The sequence below is a fragment of the Microcaecilia unicolor genome, chromosome 13 (genome assembly GCF_901765095.1).
Source record: "Microcaecilia unicolor chromosome 13, aMicUni1.1, whole genome shotgun sequence".
Lineage (NCBI taxonomy): Eukaryota > Metazoa > Chordata > Amphibia > Gymnophiona > Siphonopidae > Microcaecilia > Microcaecilia unicolor.
Genome location: NC_044043.1, coordinates 44,132,507 through 44,152,503, shown reverse-complemented (window position 1 = coordinate 44,152,503; position 19,997 = coordinate 44,132,507). Strand labels below are relative to the sequence as shown.

The window sequence follows — 19,997 nt, the reverse complement described above, 5'->3', positions numbered from 1 at the left end:
TCGAGGACATGCACTACATGTAATCTACTTGGATTTAAGCAAAGCCTTTGATACAGTTCCTCATAGGAGGCTCTTGAATAAACCTGGCAAGCTGAAGTTATGACCAACATGGTGAAGTGGATTAGAAAAGACGCCAGAGGGTAGTGGTTATTGGAATTCATTCGGAGGAAGAAAAAGTGAGTAGTGAAGTGCCTCAAGGATCAGTGATGGAGCCGATTCTGTTAAATGATCTATATTTGCATGCATTAGCATGCTACTTACGCTGACGGTGAAAAACCCCTACCGCAAGAAACACAGGCGCTAGTCCAGCGCTAATGGCCTCTAGTGCCCGCGTTTACTTTTGAGCATCAGGGCACATATGTCCTAGAAGGTGAGAGGCTGATATGCACAGACAAGGAAAGAGATCTTGGGGTGACAATATCCGAGTATCTGAAGGCAAAGAAACAGTGTGAAGGCACAGAGAGAGGCGAAACCAAAAAAGAAAGGAAGTGTTAATGCCCTGTACAAGTCATTGGTAAGGCCCCACCTGGAGTACTGTGTTCAATTTTGAAAGCCTTATCTTGCTAAGGATGTAAAAAGACTTGAAGCAGTCCAGAGGAGGGCTACAAAAATGGTATGGGGCTTGTGCCAAAAGACATATGAGAAGAGACTGGAACACCAGAATATGTATACCCTAGAGAAAAGAAAGGACAGGAGAGATATGATACAGATATTTAAATACTTGAATGGTGTCAATATAGAAACAAATCTTTTACAGAGAAGGGAAAACGGTAAAACTAGAGGACATAAATTGAGTTACGGGGTGGTAGACTTAGGAAATATCAGGAAATTCTTTTTCACGGAGAGGGTGGTCGATGCCTGGAATGCCCTCCAATGGAAGGTGGTAGAGACAAAAATGGTGAAGAAACTCAGACCCCCCCTTTTACTAAGGGGCGCTCATGTTTTTAGCGCACGCTAAATGTTAGAGACGCTAATGCATTCCTATGGGTGTCACTAACGTTTAGAGCGCGCACAATTTTAGAGCACTCTAAAAAATGTGAGCGTGTCTTAGTAAAAGACCCCTCAAAAAGGCATGGGACGAACACAAAAAATCTCTAATTAGAAAATGGAAGGTATATATATGTTTCAATCATTTTTATTCAAAACTTAAGGAAGAAGAAAAGTTAACATCATCATGTATGAACGTCTGATATTTTTCCCCCATGTGGCTAAACTAACACATAGTACTTCTACCCCAACAAATAGGACTTAACCTTCCCTCCCATTCCCTTCCCACCCACCCATTTGTTTCCCTTGCTATGGCATCAAATGAACATAATAACACAGGGTACAGGGCAATATCTAGTAGTTTAACAGTCTACTCCTGGCAGTTGGAGTCAGAGTATTCCAAAAGGGAGTCCAAGTGAGTTAGAAACACACTCCACTCTTCGATGGAAGGTATATATAACAAAAAAAAAAAAACTTAAATGGCTGCATGTGTGTGGATAAGTTGAATGGCACTTGGATGGCAACTCCGGCTATGAAGAACTAAGACCAGTGCCAGGAAGACTTGCACGCTGTGCCAATTCAGTTTAGGATAGGTTGGAAAGAGCTTCAACAGCAACTTCAGTAGCTGGAATGTGAGGACGGTGTTGGCAGACTTTTATGACATGTGTCCCACAAATGAAAAGACGAAATTTGGATAGGCAGGAGTGGACTTTGACAGAAACTTCAGTAGCTGGAATGTAAGGACCGTACCGGGCAGACCTCTATGGTCTATGTCCTAGAAATGCCAAAGAAAAACCATGATGTTTTATATCATATTAATTGTTGGTTTAATCATGAATTGATGAGTGTTACTGTTGGGCGGACTGGATGGACCATACAGGTATTTATCTGCCGTCATTTAGTATGTTACAGTATATATATATATATATATATGCATATTCCGCGAATTAGAAAAGAAAGACGGAAGTCCAAAAGACAGCCGGCGTGGTTGAAAAGTGAGGTGAAGGAAGCTATTAAGGCTAAAAGAAACGCCTTGAGAAAATAGAAGAAAGAACCGTCTAAAAATAACAAGAAGCAGCATAAGGAATGTCAAAGCAAATGCAAGGCACAGATAAAGAAGGCCAAGAGGGATTACGAAAAAAAGATAGTATTAGAGGCAAAAAAAAACATAGTAAAAAAATTTTTCGGTATATTAAAAGCAGGAAGCCGGCAAAAGAATCGGTTGGGCCACTGGATGACCAAGGGGTAAAAGTGGCGATCAAGGAAGACAAAGACAGCGGAGAGATTGAATGAATTCTTTGCTTCAGTCTTCACCGAGGAAGATTTGGGTGGGATACCGGTGTCGGAAATGGTATTTCAAGCGGACGAGTCGGAGAAACTTACTGACTTCACGGTAAACCTGGAGGATGTAATGGGGCAGTTCAGCAAACTGAAGAGTAGCAAATCTCCTGAACCGGATGGTATTCATCCTAGAGTACTGATAGAACTAAAAAATGAGCTTGCGGAGCTACCGTTAGTGATATGCAATTTATCCTTAAAATCGAGTGTGGTACCAGAAGATTGGAGGGTGGCCAATGTAACGCCCATTTTTAAAAAAGGTTCCAGGGGAGATCCAGGAAATTATAGACCGGTGAGTCTGATGTCAGTGAGGGGAAAATGGTAGAGGCTATTATTAAAAACAAAATTACAGAGCACATCCAAGGACATGGATAACTGAGACCAAGTCAGCACGGCTTTTGTGTGGGGAAATCTTGCCTGACCAATTTATTTCAATTCTTTGAAAGAGTAAACAAACATGTGGACAAAGGGGAGCTGGTTGATATTGTGTATATGGATTTTCAAAAGGCATTTGACAAGGTACCTCATGAAAGGTTACAGAGGAAATTGGAGGGTCATGGGATAGGAGGAAATGTCCTATTGTGGATCAAAAACTGGTTGAAGGATAGGAAACAGAGAGTGGGGTTAAATGGGCAGTATTCACAATGGAGAAGGGTAGTTAGTGGGGTTCCTCAGGAGTCTGTGCTAGGTCCGCTGCTTTTTAATATATTTATAAATGATTTAGAGATGGGAGTAACTAGCGAGGTAATTAAATTTGCTGATGATACAAAGTTATTCAAAGTCGTTAACTCGCGACAGGATTGTGAAAAATTACAGAAGGACCTTATGAGACTGGGCGACTGGGCGGCTAAATGGCAGATGACATTTAATGTGAGCAAGTGCAAGGTGATGCATGTGGGAAAAAAGAACCCGAATTATAGCTATGTCATGCAAGGTTCCACGTTAGTAGTTACGGACCAAAAAAGGGATCTGGGTGTCGTCGTCGATAATACACTGAAACCTTCTGCTCAATGTGCTGCTGCAGCTAGGAAAGCGAATAGAATGTTGGGTATTATTAGGAAAGGTATGGAAAACAGCTGTGAGGATGTTATAATGTCGTTGTATCGCTCCATGGTGCGACCGCACCTTGAGTATTGTGTTCAATTCTGGTCGCCGCATCTCAAGAAAGATATAGTAGAATTGGAAAAGGTGCAGCGAAGGGTGACTAAAATGATAGCGGGGATGGGACGACTTCCCTATGAAGAAAGACAGCTTGGAGAAGAGACAGCTGAGGGGAGACATGATAGAGGTATATAAAATAATGAGTGGAGTGGAACAGGTGGATGTGAAGCGTCTGTTCACGCTTTCCAAAAATACTAGGACTAGGGGGCATGCGATGAAACTACAGTGTAGTAAATTTAAAACAAACTGGAGAAAATGTTTCTTCACCCAACGCATAATTAAACTCTGGAATTCGTTGCCGGAGAACGTGGTGAAGGCGGTTAGCTTGGCAGAGTTTAAAAAGGGGTTAGACGGTTTCCTAAAGGACAAGTCTATAACCACTACTAAATGGTCTTGGGAAAAATCCACAATTCCAAGAATAACATGTATAGAATGTTTGTACGTTTGGAAAGCTTGCCAGCTGCCCTTGGCCTGGATTGGCCGCTGTCATGGACAGGATGCTGGGCTCGATGGACCTTTGGTCTTTTCCCAGTGTGGCATTACTTATGTACTTATATGTACTTATGTGTCCCTTGGAGTAATCAGGGAGAATGCAAGTGTGCTTTCTCTGAAAGAAAAAAGTTTACCTTAAAAAAGCAATTTTTGTAGTGCTTTGAAATTTTGCAGCAGTATACAGCCACGTCCTGACACAGCTTTGGCTCGAAACACGATCATGTCGTCTTTTTTTGTGGAACTGAATGTGCTGTTCCCTATTTTCAAGGAACAGTGACTGCCAGATCAAGTTTCAAGTTTAATAGTACTTGATATACCGCCCTTTGATCACTCTTCAGAGCAGATTACAGGATATATTTATTGGGATTATTGACCGCCTTTATGAAGAGATTCACCCAAGGTGGAGTACAGCAGGTACAGTTTAACATAAAACTTACAATTTTTTTTAACAGCATAACAATAATAAAATAACCAAGTATAAACATAAATATAATATACAATATAGTGCACAAAGAAATACATGATATCACAGGAGAGTAAAAGAAACATTCCAAAGCCACAGTACCTCATACCGATCCACTGGTGAATGCAAAGGCAGCAAGATCAAGGGTTGTAGGCATTTTTAAATAAAAAGGTTTTTAGGACAGAGTTACATTTTTAGAAGGATGCCTCTAGCGTAAATAAATATGAAGAGCATTCCACAATGGGGGGGGGGGGGGGGGCAGACACACTAAAGATTCGAGTTCTGATGCAGTTAAATCGCACAGAGCGAAGAGCTGGAGTCCTACTTATATATAGTTCTTTGAAAAGATCTGCATAAAATAATGCTGGGTCATAAATGAGTAAAGACTGTTTTAACATAAGCATCTATACAAAAATTGAGACTTATGATTATAAGTTTGACGTTGGTGCCAGGCAAAATGGTGAAGACTATTAAAAAGAACAAAATTACAGAGCATATTCAAAAGCATGGATTAATGAGACAAAGTCAACATGGATTTAGTGAAAGGAAATCTTGTCTCACCAATCTACTACATTTCTTTGAAGGAGTGAACAAACATGTGGATAAACGTGAGCCAGTTGATATTGTGTATTTGGATTTTCAGAAGGCGTTTGACAAAGTACCTCATGAAAGACTCCAGAGGAAATTGGTGAGTCATGGGATAGGAGGTAGTGTTCTATTGTGGATTAAAAACTGGTTAAAAGATAGAAAACAGAGAGCAGAGTTACATGGTTGGTATTCTCCATGGAGAAGGGTAGTTAGTGGGGTTCCCCAGGGGTCTGTGTTGGGACCGCTGCTTTTTAACATATTTATAAATGACCTAGAGATGGGAGTAACTAGAGAGGTAATTAAATTTGCTGATGACACAAAGTTATTCAAATTCATTAAATCGCGGGAGGATTGTGAAGAAGTACAGGAGGACCTTACGAGACTGGGAGACCAGGCATCGAAATGGCAGATGACATTTAATGTGAGCAAGTGCAAAGTGATGCATGTGGGAAAGAGGAACCCAAATTATAGCTATGTCATGCAAGGTTCCACGTTAGGAGTCACAGAAAGCTCTTCGAGCAGGGACTGTCTTTCCATGTTAAATTGTACAGCGCTGCGTAACCCTAGTAGCGCTTTAGAAATGTTAAGTAGTAGTAGACCAAGAAAGGGATCTAGGTGTCATCGTTGATGATACGTTGAAACCTTCTGCTCGGTGTGCTGCTGCAGGTAAGAAAGCAAATAGAATGTTAGGTATTATTAGGAAAGGAATGGAAAACAAATATGAGGACATTGTAATGCCTTTATATCGCTCCATGGTGCAACCGCACCTCGAATATTGTGTTCAATTTTGGTCGCTGCATCTCAAAAAAGATATAGTGGAATTAGAAAAGGTGCAGAGAAGAGCGACAAAAATGATAAAGGGGATGGGACGACTTCCCTATGAGGAAAGGCTAAAGTGGCTAGGGCTCTTCAGCTTTGAGAAAAGGCGGCTGAGGGGAGATATGATACAGGTCTATAAAATAACGAGTGGAGTTAAACGGGTAGACGTGAAGCGTCTGTTTACACTTTCCAAAAATACTAGGACTAGGGAGCATGCGATGAAGCTACAAAGTAGTAAATTTAAAACGAATTGGAGAAAATGTTTTTTTCACTCAGCGTGTAATTAAACTCTGGAATTTGTTGCCAGAGAATGTGGTAAAGGTGGTTAGCTTAGCAGAGTTTAAAAAAGGTTTGGACAGCTTTCTAAAGGAAAAGTTCATAGATCATTATTAAATTGGACTTGGGGAAAATCCACTATTTCTGGGATAAGAAGTATAAAATGTTTTGTACTTTTTTGGGATCTTGCCATGTATTTGTGACCTGGATTGGACACTGTTGGAAACAGGATGCTGGGCTTAATGGACCTTTGGTATGTCCCACTATGGCAATACTTATGTACTTATGTAAAGCAGTAAATGAGAGTGATGTCTTCAGCACCAAGTGAAATTGTTGTGTTTCTTGGACATGACTTACTGCCTTTTATATTATGATCCCACACATTAAAAAGAGATAAAAAGACGACGGAAATTTTTCCGCAAGGCATCACTCTTGGGCAGGAAAGCTATTCTCAAGGTCTGGACCACATCTGATCCCCCATCCTTTTGGGGCTGGAGGAACTCATTACACCAACATATGCTATTGGAACGTAGAATGTTAGGCGCATCCCCTAGACACCAGAAGGATTTTTTGTCAATTTGGGAACCATATATATTTTCCTTGTCTCCTAAGGCACGTAGTTTCATCTTAAACTGCCTATAGAGTCCTTTGCACAGAAGATCTCGACTTTGGTGCTCTCCCAGGGCTGTACTGATTTTTTTTTTAATTAACTCTATTCATTTATATTACCTGTTGCTTGACAGCAGTCAACTGTGGGGGGATGGCCACAAGAGTCCAGGCAGTCCCCCCATATACTTAGTGGTATTCTAGGGGTTACATTGTCCAGATTTTTTTTATGTGAATCGGGTGGTGCAAGTTGTATCTTGCATGTTTTTAATTCCCTTAGGGGTCCTTTTACAAAGGTGCGCTGAAAAATGGCTTGCAGTAGTGTAGGTGCGGGTTTTGGGTGCACGCCAATCCATTTTTTAGCATGCCTGTAAAAAAGGTCTTTTTCTTATTTTTGCCAAAAATGGACGTGCGACAAAATGAAAATTGCCACGTGTCCATTTTGGGTCCGAGACCTTACCACCAGCCATTGACCTAGCGGTAAAGACTCACACGGTAACCGGTGGTAATGATCTACACGCACCAAATGCCACTTGGTGCGCATCCATTATGCGCCCAAAAATAAAAAATATTTTTCAGCTGCGCACCAAAAATGAAATTACCACAAGAACCACGCGGTATTTGGGCGGTAACTCTATTTTGCGTGCGCTAGGCGCGTGTAGACACTTACGTGGCTTAGTAAAAAGGCCCTTTAGTACTGTATGGTTTCAATATGTATACAGCTTGGAGAAGAGACGGCTGAGGGGAGACATGACAGAGGTATATAAAATAATGAGTGGAATGGATCAGGTGGATGTGAAGCATCTGTTCACTCTTTCCAAAAATACTAGGACTAGGGGGCATGCGATGAAACTACAGTGTAGTAAATTTAAAACAAATCGGAGAAAATATTTCTTCACCCAACGCGTAATTAAACTCTGGAATTCATTGCCGGAGAACGTGGTGAAGGTGGTTAGCTTGGCAGAGTTTAAAAAGGGGTTAGACGGTTTCCTAAAGGACAAGTCCATAACCCGCTACTAAATGGACTTGGGAAAAATCCACAATTCCAGGAATAACATGTATAGAATGTTTGTACGTTTGGGAAGCTTGCCAGGTGCCCTTGGCCTGGATTGGCCACTGTCGTGGACAGGATGCTGGGCTCGATGGACCCTTGGAGGCATATTTTCAAAGCACTTAGCCTTCCAAAGTTCCACAGAAACCTATGGAACTTTGGAAGGCTAAGTGCTTTGAAAATATGCCTCTTGGTCTTTCCCAGTGTGGCATTACTTATGTCTGTTTCCGTAACAACTGTTATACACTCAGTTTTCATGTTCATTAAGTTGGAGGGTAGGGCTGGGGGGGAGTTAAAAATTGTTAAAAGTTTGATGACAGTTTTTTTCCCTTGGTCTTTATTGTGGAGGTAATGCGTTTGAATCTCTGCACACCTCTATAGTTGGATATGTTATGTTGACATGCCATCAATAAAAATATTGAAAAGTAAAGGGAGATGAAAAAATATGTACATGAATTATCATCTTTATGAGTCTATTTTGAATAGTAGAAGTTTTTTTAATTATTATTATTACATGGCTGAAGCACTTTAGAGGTTTTTGTGGCCTTTATAAAACAAGCGTCTTTTTTGGACATTTTTACTTTGAAACAGTTTTTTTATTGAACAAGATAGTAAAGATACAATCAACACGGAGACACTCAAATTGTTCTACAGTTTCATACAGAATCAACCCAATCCCAAAACCCCCCTCCTCTCTAACAAATATCTATAAACAATGGTAGTGGCGAACAATATAAAGACTCGTATTAAAACAACACAAATAAAATAAAGCCTTTGCAAGGTGAACCAGCAGACGAACTCAAACAAGGTGTTGACTTTTTTGGACATTTTTATAGGTGCATTATCAAAACAGTGAATAACTCTGTGTTCCGAAGCAAAGAGAAAATGGTGCGATCAGATGTCGGTGTGAACCTCTTGCAAGACAACATTCAATGTAAGCGGAGTAGAGAAGTAGCTTAATAGTTAGTGCAGCATCCTGAGATCCAGGGGAACTGGATTCAATTCCCACTGCAGCTCGTTGTGACTCTGGGTAAGTCACTTAACCCTCCACTGCACCAGATACAAAATAAGTACTTGTAAATAATAAGTAAATCACTTTGACTGAAACCACAGAGAGGCAATATATGAAATCCCTACCCCTAGCGATGTGATGTGTGGACATCACTTTCATAAGGTCAGTGTTGCAGAGAATGTCATTACTGTCCACTATCTTATCGCAGGTCTTATCTGTTTGACTTATTACTGCTCAGGTCAGCAACAGCTCGGCCAAAGCTTTCTAAGTGGCTCATTTCTCAACCTGAAACCAGCTCAGCACAAAAGCAAACAGTCAAAACAAATGAGGCCAGCAGAAAGATCAGAGGCCACTCCCAAGCTCTCGCGTCAATGATGAGGTTCTCCTTGAGGCAGGCTAGCTTTGACAAATATAACCATAAGCAACACTATTACTGGGACAGACCGAAGGTCCATCAAGCCCAGTATCCTGTTTCCAACAGTGGCCAATCCAGGTCACAAGTACCTGTCAATCCCATACAAATAAAATAGATTTCATGCTGCTTATCCTGGGAAAAAGTGGATTTTCCCAAGTTTACCTTAACAATGGTTTATGGACTTTTCTTCCAGGAACTTTGTCCAAAGCTAACAGCTTTTACCACATTCTCTGACATTGAATTCCAGAGCTTAATTATATACTCCGATCAGTAACTTGATTGTTTGTCCCTCTTGTAATATTGGAAAAAGTAAACAAGTGATTAATGTCTACCCATTCCACTTATAGACCTCTATCATATCTCTCCCTCAGCCTCTCTTCTTCAAGCTGAAGAGCCTTAAACTCTTTAGCCTTTCCTCATAGGGGAGTTGTCCCAACCCTTTGTTTCATAATGACCAAAATGATAAGAGTCAAAGATTAACTGCAAACGTGTATCAGCACATTTTGAGAAATGTTTGTTACAATCTGATGCAATTGAACAAAATCAAATGGCAATCAGTTCAAGATACAGGATGACAACACACGAGCACAGTGTCCATGCAAACTGCATACTTCCACAGATTCCTGCAGTACTACCAGCCTTACACAATCCTTGTGCCTGTCCTAAGCTTGCTTGAATTTTCGGACCATATTTCCATGCTTTCCAACACTGTCCTGGGTCTTCCTTACTTCTAGTCTCTTATCAACCAATCCCCATGCTACACCAGGGATAGACAACTGACTCTCATAGGCTGAAAGCTCGTCAGGTTTTTCAAGATATTCACAATGAATATGCATGAGAAACATTTGCATTTAATGGAGGCAATGCAAGCAAATTCAATTCACGCACATTCACCTCCTAATTCTATAAAAGTCGCCAAAAATGGCATGTGCAAAATGTGGGCGCACACCCAATTTACATGTGCAGTTTAATTGAATAACAAGCTAATTAGTGCCAATAATTGGCTTTTTAATAAGCAATTGTCACATAAATTGGAATTTATGCACATGCCTAAATTTTACGAGTGTGTAAAAAAAAAAGGGGGCGTGGAAATGGAAGGGTCATAACAGAAAGGGGGTGTTCCCAGTATTAACGCGTGTTGTTACAGAATAAGGGGGATATGTGCCCAGTTTAGGCGTGTATATTTGCACCATGTTTCAGCCAGTGCCGAAGCTACTTGGGGCCACAGGGGCCTGGGCCACCATAGATTTGGCCCTGGACCCCCCTCCCGCCGCCAACCCTCCCCCACCGCCACCTACCTTTGCTGGCGGGGGACCCCAAACCCCACCAGCCGAGGTCCTCTTCTTCCGGCGCAAAGCTTCGTTCTGTTTCTCTGAGTCTGACGTCCTGCACGACGTCAGACTCACAGAAACAGAACGAAGCCTTGCAGATCAGCCAGCGGCCGCGTTGCCGGCTGATCTGCAAGGAGTAAGCACTATTCTATAAACTGAGCCTAACTTTAAGCACAGCTTAAAGAATAGCATTTTTCTTTGGCACCATAAATAGAATTCACCCCTCAGCGTTGATATCTCCAAATCCTGAATAGCTTGCAGCACTTAAAAATTCTACGTTCATATTAAAATAAAAAAACAGGTCTCAAAACATCGTACTCTATGTATGTCAGAAAAGGCAGTATGCCGATAAACATCTGAAAACTGTCCTTCATGACTGGGATAAAAGTATGTGCGATGTTCCGCATTAAGGTCAATCTTACGACACGTAAATGTAGGCGTGACAAAGAAGCGCACTTAGGGAGCGTGTCCACATCAGGGGCATTCCAAAAAGTTGCATGCATAGTTACAGAATACTGTGTCCGCAAATCCAGATTTCAGCAAGTGTAAGTCTGGCGCTTAATGTTTGGGCATGGGAATCAACACTAAGCATGATTCTACACATTGCGTGCACCCTTTATAGAACTGTGCTTAGCGCTGATCTTTGCCACCGCCCGTTTCTGAGCACAATTCATACAATCCAGCCCAGGAACTGCATTTTCAAATCTAAGCGGGTTATTTTCTATGAAAAATACCCACAGGTTTCAAAGCCGAAGTACATATATGTAAAAGTGCCTACGACCCTAAATGCACAGTTTAAAAACTCTCCCTATATATCTTGCTAGGGTAAGGAGGCCAGTGATCTATAGATTGCTAGAGTCCTTTAAAATTTCCCTCAAACACATTTGAAACTCAAATGGAGAAACAAGCTAAATTCACAGGAGGTAAAGTTAAATAAGGACAATGAGGTACTTCAAGCACCAATCTACATCCCCATGATATCCAGGGCTAGCTTAACCATTATGCAGTCCAGGTGATTGCTAGAGGTGGCAAAGAGCACCTACAGTCAAAGCAAAGCAATACATCCTGACAGTCACATTAACAAAAAGAGGCATCAGCATTTATTTACTGTCAGGGAGGGTGGACAGTTGTCAAATAGCCCATTTACCTGGCTGAATAACCATTTACTCAGACAAATATGTCAGGTTCCCTCACTATGTACATCTATACAACACAAGTGGAACGTCCAACTATGCATTTTTACAGAAATGTGCTAGGAGGGATGGCATGGGAATAATTATTTAGCTATCAAAATCTCAGGGGTCACAAGGAGCCTAAAAGGTAACAGAGGGAAGGGCAAGGCTGGAGGTTCTCCTAGGGTACCCAATACCCTTGCCCCAATAATAACAGAAGGCTCTCTTTCGTAACCCTGAGATGCTGAGTGCTATCTGCAGAACACCTTGAAATTCCCAGATAGAGAAGCAAGACCCTGCATCAAGGGGCAACTTTCCAAGGGCATACACACTTTTTCTTGAAGTTAGGCACCCTTAACTTCTCTCTAACTCCTCGTACTCTGTTTTATGGGCTGAATTCTGTATAAGGCGCTGACAGTTAGGCGCCAGGAAGATCAGCGTGAAGCCTATACATTCTATAAAAGGGCCCCCCCGACCTTTATAGAATATTAGCATGGCGCACAAGTCGCGCCTAACTTTGGAATCAGACGTAAGTCTGGCACCCAAAGTTAGACATGGTTTGTCATTATTCTATAACAGGAGTGGGCAACCTTTATATGCAGAGGGCCACAACGTTACATAATGTCAGAATCGGAAATGCAGCGAGCTCTATCGTCCACTAAAAACGATAAAAACCAAACTGCTAGAGTGGTTGTTCTGAAAATATTTGTAAAATACAGTATTTAAAAATCGTCAAAACGCTGGTTAATGACATTTTCTGTGTACATTTCCCATGGTCTCTGGGGCCACAGGTTGCCCAGCCCTTCTCTATATCATGGTGCCTAACTTTTGGCAATGAGCATGACCTACCCAGGCCCCTCCCATGACCACGCTCCCTTTTGAGTTGCACACGGGAAAAGTTAGGTGCCATGTTATAGGACAGAATGTAGACGAGATCTGCGCACAACTCTAAGTGCCAAATTGGCGCTTGGTATTGCCAATTAAATTAAGTTGCATGCGGATCTCAGTTCCACATGCAAATTCTGGTACCCAATTTTGGGCGACCTATATAGAATCCAGGGTTATCTATCTATATGTTCCATCTCCGCTTACCCCTTATGCTGACTATTAAGATGTTTTGTGTTGACATTGTAAGTAGTATACTATTCTATAATATGTACTGTGATTTGAACATTTTTACTGCTGCTGTACACCACCTTGGGTGAATGTCTTCAAAAAGGCAGTAAATAAATCTAAATAAATAAACATACATACATCACTGTGCAGGTTTTAGTGCCTTTCTTCTTTAAAACATAAAGTTGAGACACTTACCTCATTTGCAAAGCAAGACTGTCTGGAAGGTTTGCTACCAGGTCAGACAAGGTATCCAAGCAGTCTGAGGCTGGGGACAGGGACCCATCCTTATCCTCCATCAGATCCCCTTTCGCCATGACGCTGAACTCATCCTCTGAGTTATCCTCTGACACAGAACCAATGATGAAGTGCGAGTGCTGGTCCAGGTTAACATCTTTGGGCCGAGATGCCTCACTCATCGTTTCAGTAAGACAGGGGTTCTCAGCACTAGACAGAAAAGACAGGGGTGTCAATCGCTGGGGTAACTTTATAACTCATGCATGTGTCAAGAGGATGTGCATATTTTTCCTTGTGCAGGCTTCAGCAATTTTTCAAAGCAAAAGTATGAATGTATGTGTCCACCTGCTTTTTTTTTTTACCATGCACACATTTTCCTAATTACTTTATAAGCAAATCCTATTTTCAACAGCATGCAAACCTTTCCATGACTTTGCTCCAACTCAGACCAGGCAAGGTTATGAGTGTACACGCTGCAATTAAGTAACTTTCCCCCTAATTCTAGAAAGTTGCATACCCAAATCTGTGACTAACGCACAAAATTGTGTGCACAATTTATAGAATAAGGTCGGCTATGGGCTTAACAAGGCCAATTAGCATCTAATCCATCTATTAACCTTTATTGGCTGTAATTGACACTAATTAGTGTAACTGCCCTTAACTGATATTTTATAATTTGCATATTCATTGTACAAGGAAAGAACAAAAAACAGCCCCAAAGAACATGTATGCATGTTCACTGGAGATGTCCTGGAAACCTGGCCTGTTTGTGGCCCTCAAGGACTGAAATTCTACAGTTTGGGAAGCTCTGCTGAATGTTTAAGAATACACTCATCTCTAGCACACTGTTTTCACTGCTGTAGAGTCCATCCTTTTCGGTGGGTTTGTGCTATGAAATGGAAACATAGTTTAAATGTGTAGTAAGGATTGCTATCTTCTAAATTTCTTCTGAAGCTCTACAATATATGGGCTTTATCTGCCATCATTTTCCCTGTTTCTCTATTTTAAATGGTGCCTAGGGGCACCAGTCTAAGTTGTGCAGTGGTTGGATGGCTGCATGTTTTGACTAATACAGTAGACGATCAGTTTCCATCATTGTAACTCTGCACACCAAAGAGTTACATGGAAATACTATTAAAACAAACAGAAGTAAATATATTTTCATTTAAAGAATAGTTAAGCTCTGGAACTCATTGCCAGAGGATGTGGTAACAGCAGTTAGTGTATCTGGGTTTAAAAAACAAAAAGGTCTGGACAAGTTCCTGGAGGAAAAGTCTATAGTCTGTTATTGAGACAGACATGGGGAAGCCACTGCTTGTCCTGAGTTTGGTAGCACGGAATATGGCCACTAATTGGGTTTCTGCCAGGTTCTTGTGACCTGGATTGGCCACTGTTGGAAGCAGGATACTGGGCTAGATGGACCTTTGGCCTGACCCAGTACAGCTGTTCTTATGCTCATGCTCAAATTGCAGAGCACATAGGCAGTTACATAAGCGAGTTAAAGAAATACTAGCATTTACCCACCTAAATGCCTATAGTTAGGTGCAAGCTGGCATAATTGCTCACGCCTACAGTTGGGCACGAACACGCAGACTTACACTAGTATTCTATAATGGCAGTTGCACACACAACTGCCGTCACAGAATCCACGCTTAGCGCATGTCATCCTGGGGTCTAACTTTAAGGCCAGATTCTATATATGGTGCTTAAAAAATCCATGCGGAAAACATTTCCACCTAAGCATATTCTAAACGATGTAGGCGCAGAATATAGAATGTGCTTAGCTAATATCCCAGTGCCTAAAACTATGCGCCTCCATTTACACCAACGAAAATGTGGCGTAAACCCCTGCGTGTAGATTTACGCGGACTGGGCCATATTCTATAACAACGCGCGTAAATTTGCGAATGCCCACAAAATGCCATTTCTCCACCCATGGCCACGCCCTTTTTTAAATGGGTGCTTTAGAATTTAGGCGCAGTTCATTACAGAATACACTTAGTGAGTTATGTGCGTACATTTTAATTATTGCCAAATAGTGCTCATGAATGCTTATGTGCTGTTAAAAATGCTGATTGGCTCGTTAAGCCAATTAAGTGCATTGTTATGGGATATGCTTAGATTTCAGTGCGGAACACTAGGCGCAATATACAGAATCTGGCAATTTGTGTATATAATGAGATAAGCAATCTATAAGAGCCTATTTCTGTGGATAAAGCATTATGTTATACATTGGGAGTAATTTTCATAATGGCATTTCCCACACGCAGAACATGGCTCTTCATTGTGCAGTCGCACACACTGGGGGAATTCCGTAAGTGGCGCCCAAAGTTAGGATGCTCCGCACAGAGCACCCTTTATAGAATACTAGCTTAACGCGGATCCCATGCCTAACTTTGGACATAGTACTTATGTCTGGTGTAAATGCTAGCGTGCAACTAATGACAGTCAGGCGCATAAATGACCCTATTCTATAGCATCGCACTTAATTTCTGGGAATGCCTCGACCTGCCCATGCCCCTCCCATGGTCATGCCCCCTTTTCAACTGCACACTATAAAATTTAGGTGAACATTTTATAGAACAGGACGCAGGGCAGATCTGCGCATAAACCCAAATACGTTCTAATTAACAGCAATTAATGATTAATGGCTCATTAGTTTACGCGTGGATCAGCGATCCACACCCAAATTTGCGCAACCTATATATAATCTGAGGGACTGTGTGTAGGCGTTCTAAGGCTTACTATTTCCCAACTGAAGGTCATGAAAGCTCATTAAACACATCTAGCAGCATCACTTACATACTCTAAACAAGCAAACACAAACAACTTTGTACCCCAGAGATAACTTTGAATAGTATATGGAAAATGTCACATTCCACCAAAAATACAGAACTGCCCCATCATGTAACTTGGGGGCCATGAGTCACATAGAAAGATAGAATTATGATGGTTGCTAAATAGTAGTAGTAGTAGTAGTGATACGAACTAATTGGTGGCAATTTTCTAAAAGAAAGGAAGCAGGCTGGTGTCAAGAGAAGGCCTCCATTTTTCATGCCAAAGAGATTTGGTGACACCTTTTGTTGCGAGACTTTCTTCTTTTTGGTCACCTCCACTGTTTTGTTCTTTCCATGTCCAAACGAAAACAAAAAATGTCAGCACACATTGGCACCTGTTCTTCTGCTCACAAATATCTGCTTTGCAAAACTATGTGCAAGGAATTTTTGCAAGGCTGATGTTTATACGCAGAATGATATTCTTCGTTTTTGTTCTGCCATGCAAACAAGAAGTCGCACTTACCACAAAAACTTTGTGCTCATGCAACCAGTAGCCTCCCCCCCTACACACCATTACAACACAAGTTCTGTGTGCATAAACATGCAGAGTGCAGTATTACACTCCTAGCAGAAAAGACAGTTGCGTGTGGCTCTCTACATTGTGGCTTTCTGCTTTGGTCCCTCTTTGCCACAATGCAAGTATTTAAAACATTGTTAATAGTAAACTAAACAGATCAAGGTTGGACCCAACATATCCTGATTTAAGAATGAAGTCCCTCTATATTTTAGAAGACAAAGATTCCCAATGCACTAAAGCAATCCCTATCTTCAATGTTTATCTGTCAACTAGATTGAAAGCTCTACATAGAAAGGGCTAGAGCACTGCTATATAGTAGTACTTTCATTCCTATTATGATACACAAAGCAACTTCTGAGCTTCATGGACCACCTTGGATTGTCCCAGTAGGGTGATGCTTATGTACTTAATGTACCTGTTCTTAGATATATTGACTTGACCATTTTAATCAGACTCTTGTTCTGAAGGAAGATACATGCCTCTCAAGTCATTACATTATCCGTATCCCCTTCTTCCTCAGAAATTAAAACAGATGCTATTTCCCACTGGGAAATTAGAATGCACACAGTGTTTGCATCCCTTCACAATCAAGGTCGGGGAAGAGAAGCCGAGACAAGCACATGCCACAGACGGGAAGCCAGTGCTATGCTATGCACAATCTTTACACGTGCTGGGGTTTGTAGAAGGCAAAACATAACATGCCCTTATGGGATGGAGAGGGAGGGATGGACCGGATGCGACGCATTCGCTCGGGATGCAGGAGCTCACGTAGGTGGCTGAATCATATCCCTGCTATCCCGACACGCCAGACAGGTGCTCACCTGAAAAAGCAGCAAGCAAGGCAAACATACACCCTGCACTTCCACTGTAGATCGGGACAGCGCAAATGCTGTCCGCGAGCCGTCAATCCCCGACTCCTTCCACCAGTGGCTCCATCCCTTTCAAGTGCTGCTGGCCTGGGATTTCAAGGTTACCTCCGTTCATTCCCCTCTGACCCCGCCCCGGCACCGCTCCATTGGTTGGCGCTCCCCGGCAGCGAATTTTGCTCGGGTACCCGCGTGCTGGTGGGCGCGACCAATCAAAAAGCAGCGGAGGTGGGGCCGAGGAACGCGCTGCTTATGGTCCGAGAGCCGGGAGCGAGTAGGAAGTCACTAGCAGCTGAGGAAGGGGTGGAGTATGTGGCTAGACCGTCTGCTACATTGGTTGTAAACCACGTGCATGTAACTGAGTCAAGCACCAGGTGATTGATTCTGCTGCCAGCTGCCACTGGCTCTTAATGATCATGTCTCCCACTTCATTTGTCTTTCCATCGTCACTACGTCTCGTCGTTCCCGATGCTTCCCTCGGACCCCTCTCCCCCAAAAGTGCTGCTACTTCTATAAGATGTGTGTAAGGGCCAAGAGGTTTTGGTAAAGAAGTACCCACTCTGCTCTTTCAGATGAATGATTACCTTCATTTATCCAGGGCTTTTTTTGAGGGGGTACTGAGTACCGGCACTTTTTCTATTATCTGCTAAAATTGACCCATGGTCCCCAAGTTTTAATGAAAGAGCTCAGGCTCTACACACCAATTTTGCCTTATCATAGGTTCTGTGACTAGTTGCAGGGGGGCTGGCTATTGTGGGTTGAGTCCCTCAATGATCACCCCTCATCTGAAAGGTGGCCTGAAATTTGAGTACCGGCACCTTTTTCGCTAGAAAAAACGCATTGGATGTATCACTGGAAAAATGAATCTTGCAGCTACACTGTCTGTCTCAAACCAACTTTTCCCACTATCAGAGGAAAATGCTCGATTACTCTACCCTGCTGCAGTTCGATTTGGCGCTCTTCCCTTTCGGGCTGCGTAAGGCTCTGCGGAGGAAGGGATTGGTGGACATCGGGTGACGTAGACGGCGTGTGTCTATGTCGTGTGTGATGATTGCCGAATGCTACTAAAGGTCTAGTACCGGGAGGCCATGGACCGCCTGGGGCCATTCGGTAGTAAGTAAAGTGGAGTGGGGGTAGAGTGCTATGTTTTGAAATTCTTCGGGAATTGGTGGAGGTGGAAGAGCGGTCTGCGGGGGAGGGCCTGGGGTAGGTGGCCGGAAATGATCCCGCCGCCTGTGGAGACTACTACAGTAGCGGCACTCTTTGGCTGTTTGATGAAAGTTCCAGGTTAGCTGAGAGTGTGATCCAGTCCTAGTTTTACTGCCCCCCCCCCCCCCCTTCAGCGTTTTATACAGCTTACATGAAAAAAAAGAACTACATCTCAAGGCATGCAGTGAGGCAAAACCAGAAATGGCTCATCTTAACTTGCAATGATGGTAACCTTATGCTGGACAGAACCTGTTGCTAGCTCTGTTACGTTGTGCTTATATACTGTTTTTTCATAAACCAAAGTTCAACTGAAGGGTGGTTGTGATTATTATTTTTTGTAATTGTTTCATATCAAACCAAAAGAAAAAAAGCAGATCAAAAAAGACAAAAAAAAATAGAACAAGAGGGTAACAGAAGGAGTGGTTTATTACAAGGTTACCTGATGTCAGTGGCGTAGCCACAGGTGGCCTACTTTGAGCTCAGGCCCACCCAACAGTAGCACATGTTTAGTGGTAGCTGGTGGGGATCTTGAGCTCCGCCAGCTGAAGACTCCCCCCCCCCCCCCCCCCCCCGATGGTAACGAAAATGCTACTCTCCATGATACCGGCACCTCAGTTTTCAGCGCATGCCTGCTGCAGACTGCCAAGGTGGAAAGAAGCATTTTCCTGCCAGCTGAGATATATTTTTGGTGGTGGTTGGGTGGGGGAGAGAACACTTGGTGCCCACCCAGTTCTTTCCTAGGCCCACCCAAAATATGTTGTCTGGCTACGCCCCTGCCCGATGTGGCCACGTTTCACCCTCAGGCTGTGTCAGGGGTACAAAAAACTAATAGGGGTAAAAAGCAAAGTGAACCCCTAAAAGTAATCCCAAGTTTACTCAGCAGACTTCACAATGCTATGTTGACTGGGATATCGCTTCAGACTTAAGAAGCACTTATGTAAGGTGGTTTAGGAGTTCACTTTGCTTTTTACCCCTATTAATTTTTTGTACCCCTGACACAGCCTGAGGACGGAACGTGGCCACGTCGGGTAACCTTGTAATAAACCACTTCTTCTTTTACCCTCTTGTTCTATTTTTTTTTTTTTTTGTCTTTTTTGATCTGCTTTTTTTTCTTTTGGTTTGCTATTTCTGTGGCAGATTTTTGCCTTTTTTTTTGTTTTTGATTGTTTCATACAGCAATCTGAAACAATATTGAATTAATGTGTATTCTTGTCTTCAAGCTTGTTTCCTTTTTAGCTTGGTTTATTTTTTTTTTCTTGTGTGGTTTTTTTTATACTCTTTTTCAAATATATTTTATTGATGTCATCAAGTTACAACATAAAAATAAAAACAATAACATGATAAGCTAGAGAGAGAGGATCTTGAAAGCAAAAATAATACTGTAAACTATCATAATTAATGTGAACAGCTAGATGTTAGGTAAGTTTCTAATGCATAGTGCACTGGAATAAAGTTATCGAGTTTCAGAAGGGAAATTATAGGCCGGCCAGCCAGCCAGCCAGCCCTG

General features: G+C 42.2%; 2 protein-coding genes across 10 annotated transcripts in view; one reads left to right on the top strand and one right to left on the bottom strand.

Annotated features, from left to right (window-relative positions):
* The window catches only part of ACACA (acetyl-CoA carboxylase alpha), a 325,016-nt gene extending 307,746 nt beyond the window's left edge, over positions 1 to 17,270 (bottom strand). For all 4 annotated transcript variants that reach the window (XM_030222052.1, XM_030222054.1, XM_030222053.1 and 1 more), the window contains exons 1-2: positions 17,237 to 17,270; positions 13,023 to 13,271 (exon numbers count right to left, since the gene is read on the bottom strand). In XM_030222052.1, coding sequence (XP_030077912.1) covers positions 13,023 to 13,243 — 221 coding nt within the window. In that variant the 5' untranslated portion in view covers positions 13,244 to 13,271; positions 17,237 to 17,270. The remainder of the gene's footprint in view (positions 1 to 13,022; positions 13,272 to 17,236) is intronic.
* Positions 17,271 to 17,571: 301 nt separating this feature from the next.
* Positions 17,572 to 19,997, top strand: part of TADA2A (transcriptional adaptor 2A) — a 57,314-nt gene continuing 54,888 nt past the window's right edge. For 2 of the 6 annotated variants that reach the window (XM_030222322.1, XM_030222319.1), the window contains exon 1: positions 17,665 to 17,800. In XM_030222322.1, coding sequence (XP_030078182.1) covers positions 17,692 to 17,800 — 109 coding nt within the window. In that variant the 5' untranslated portion in view covers positions 17,665 to 17,691. The other 4 variants (XM_030222325.1, XM_030222323.1, XM_030222321.1 and 1 more) reach the window with 4 other exon arrangements.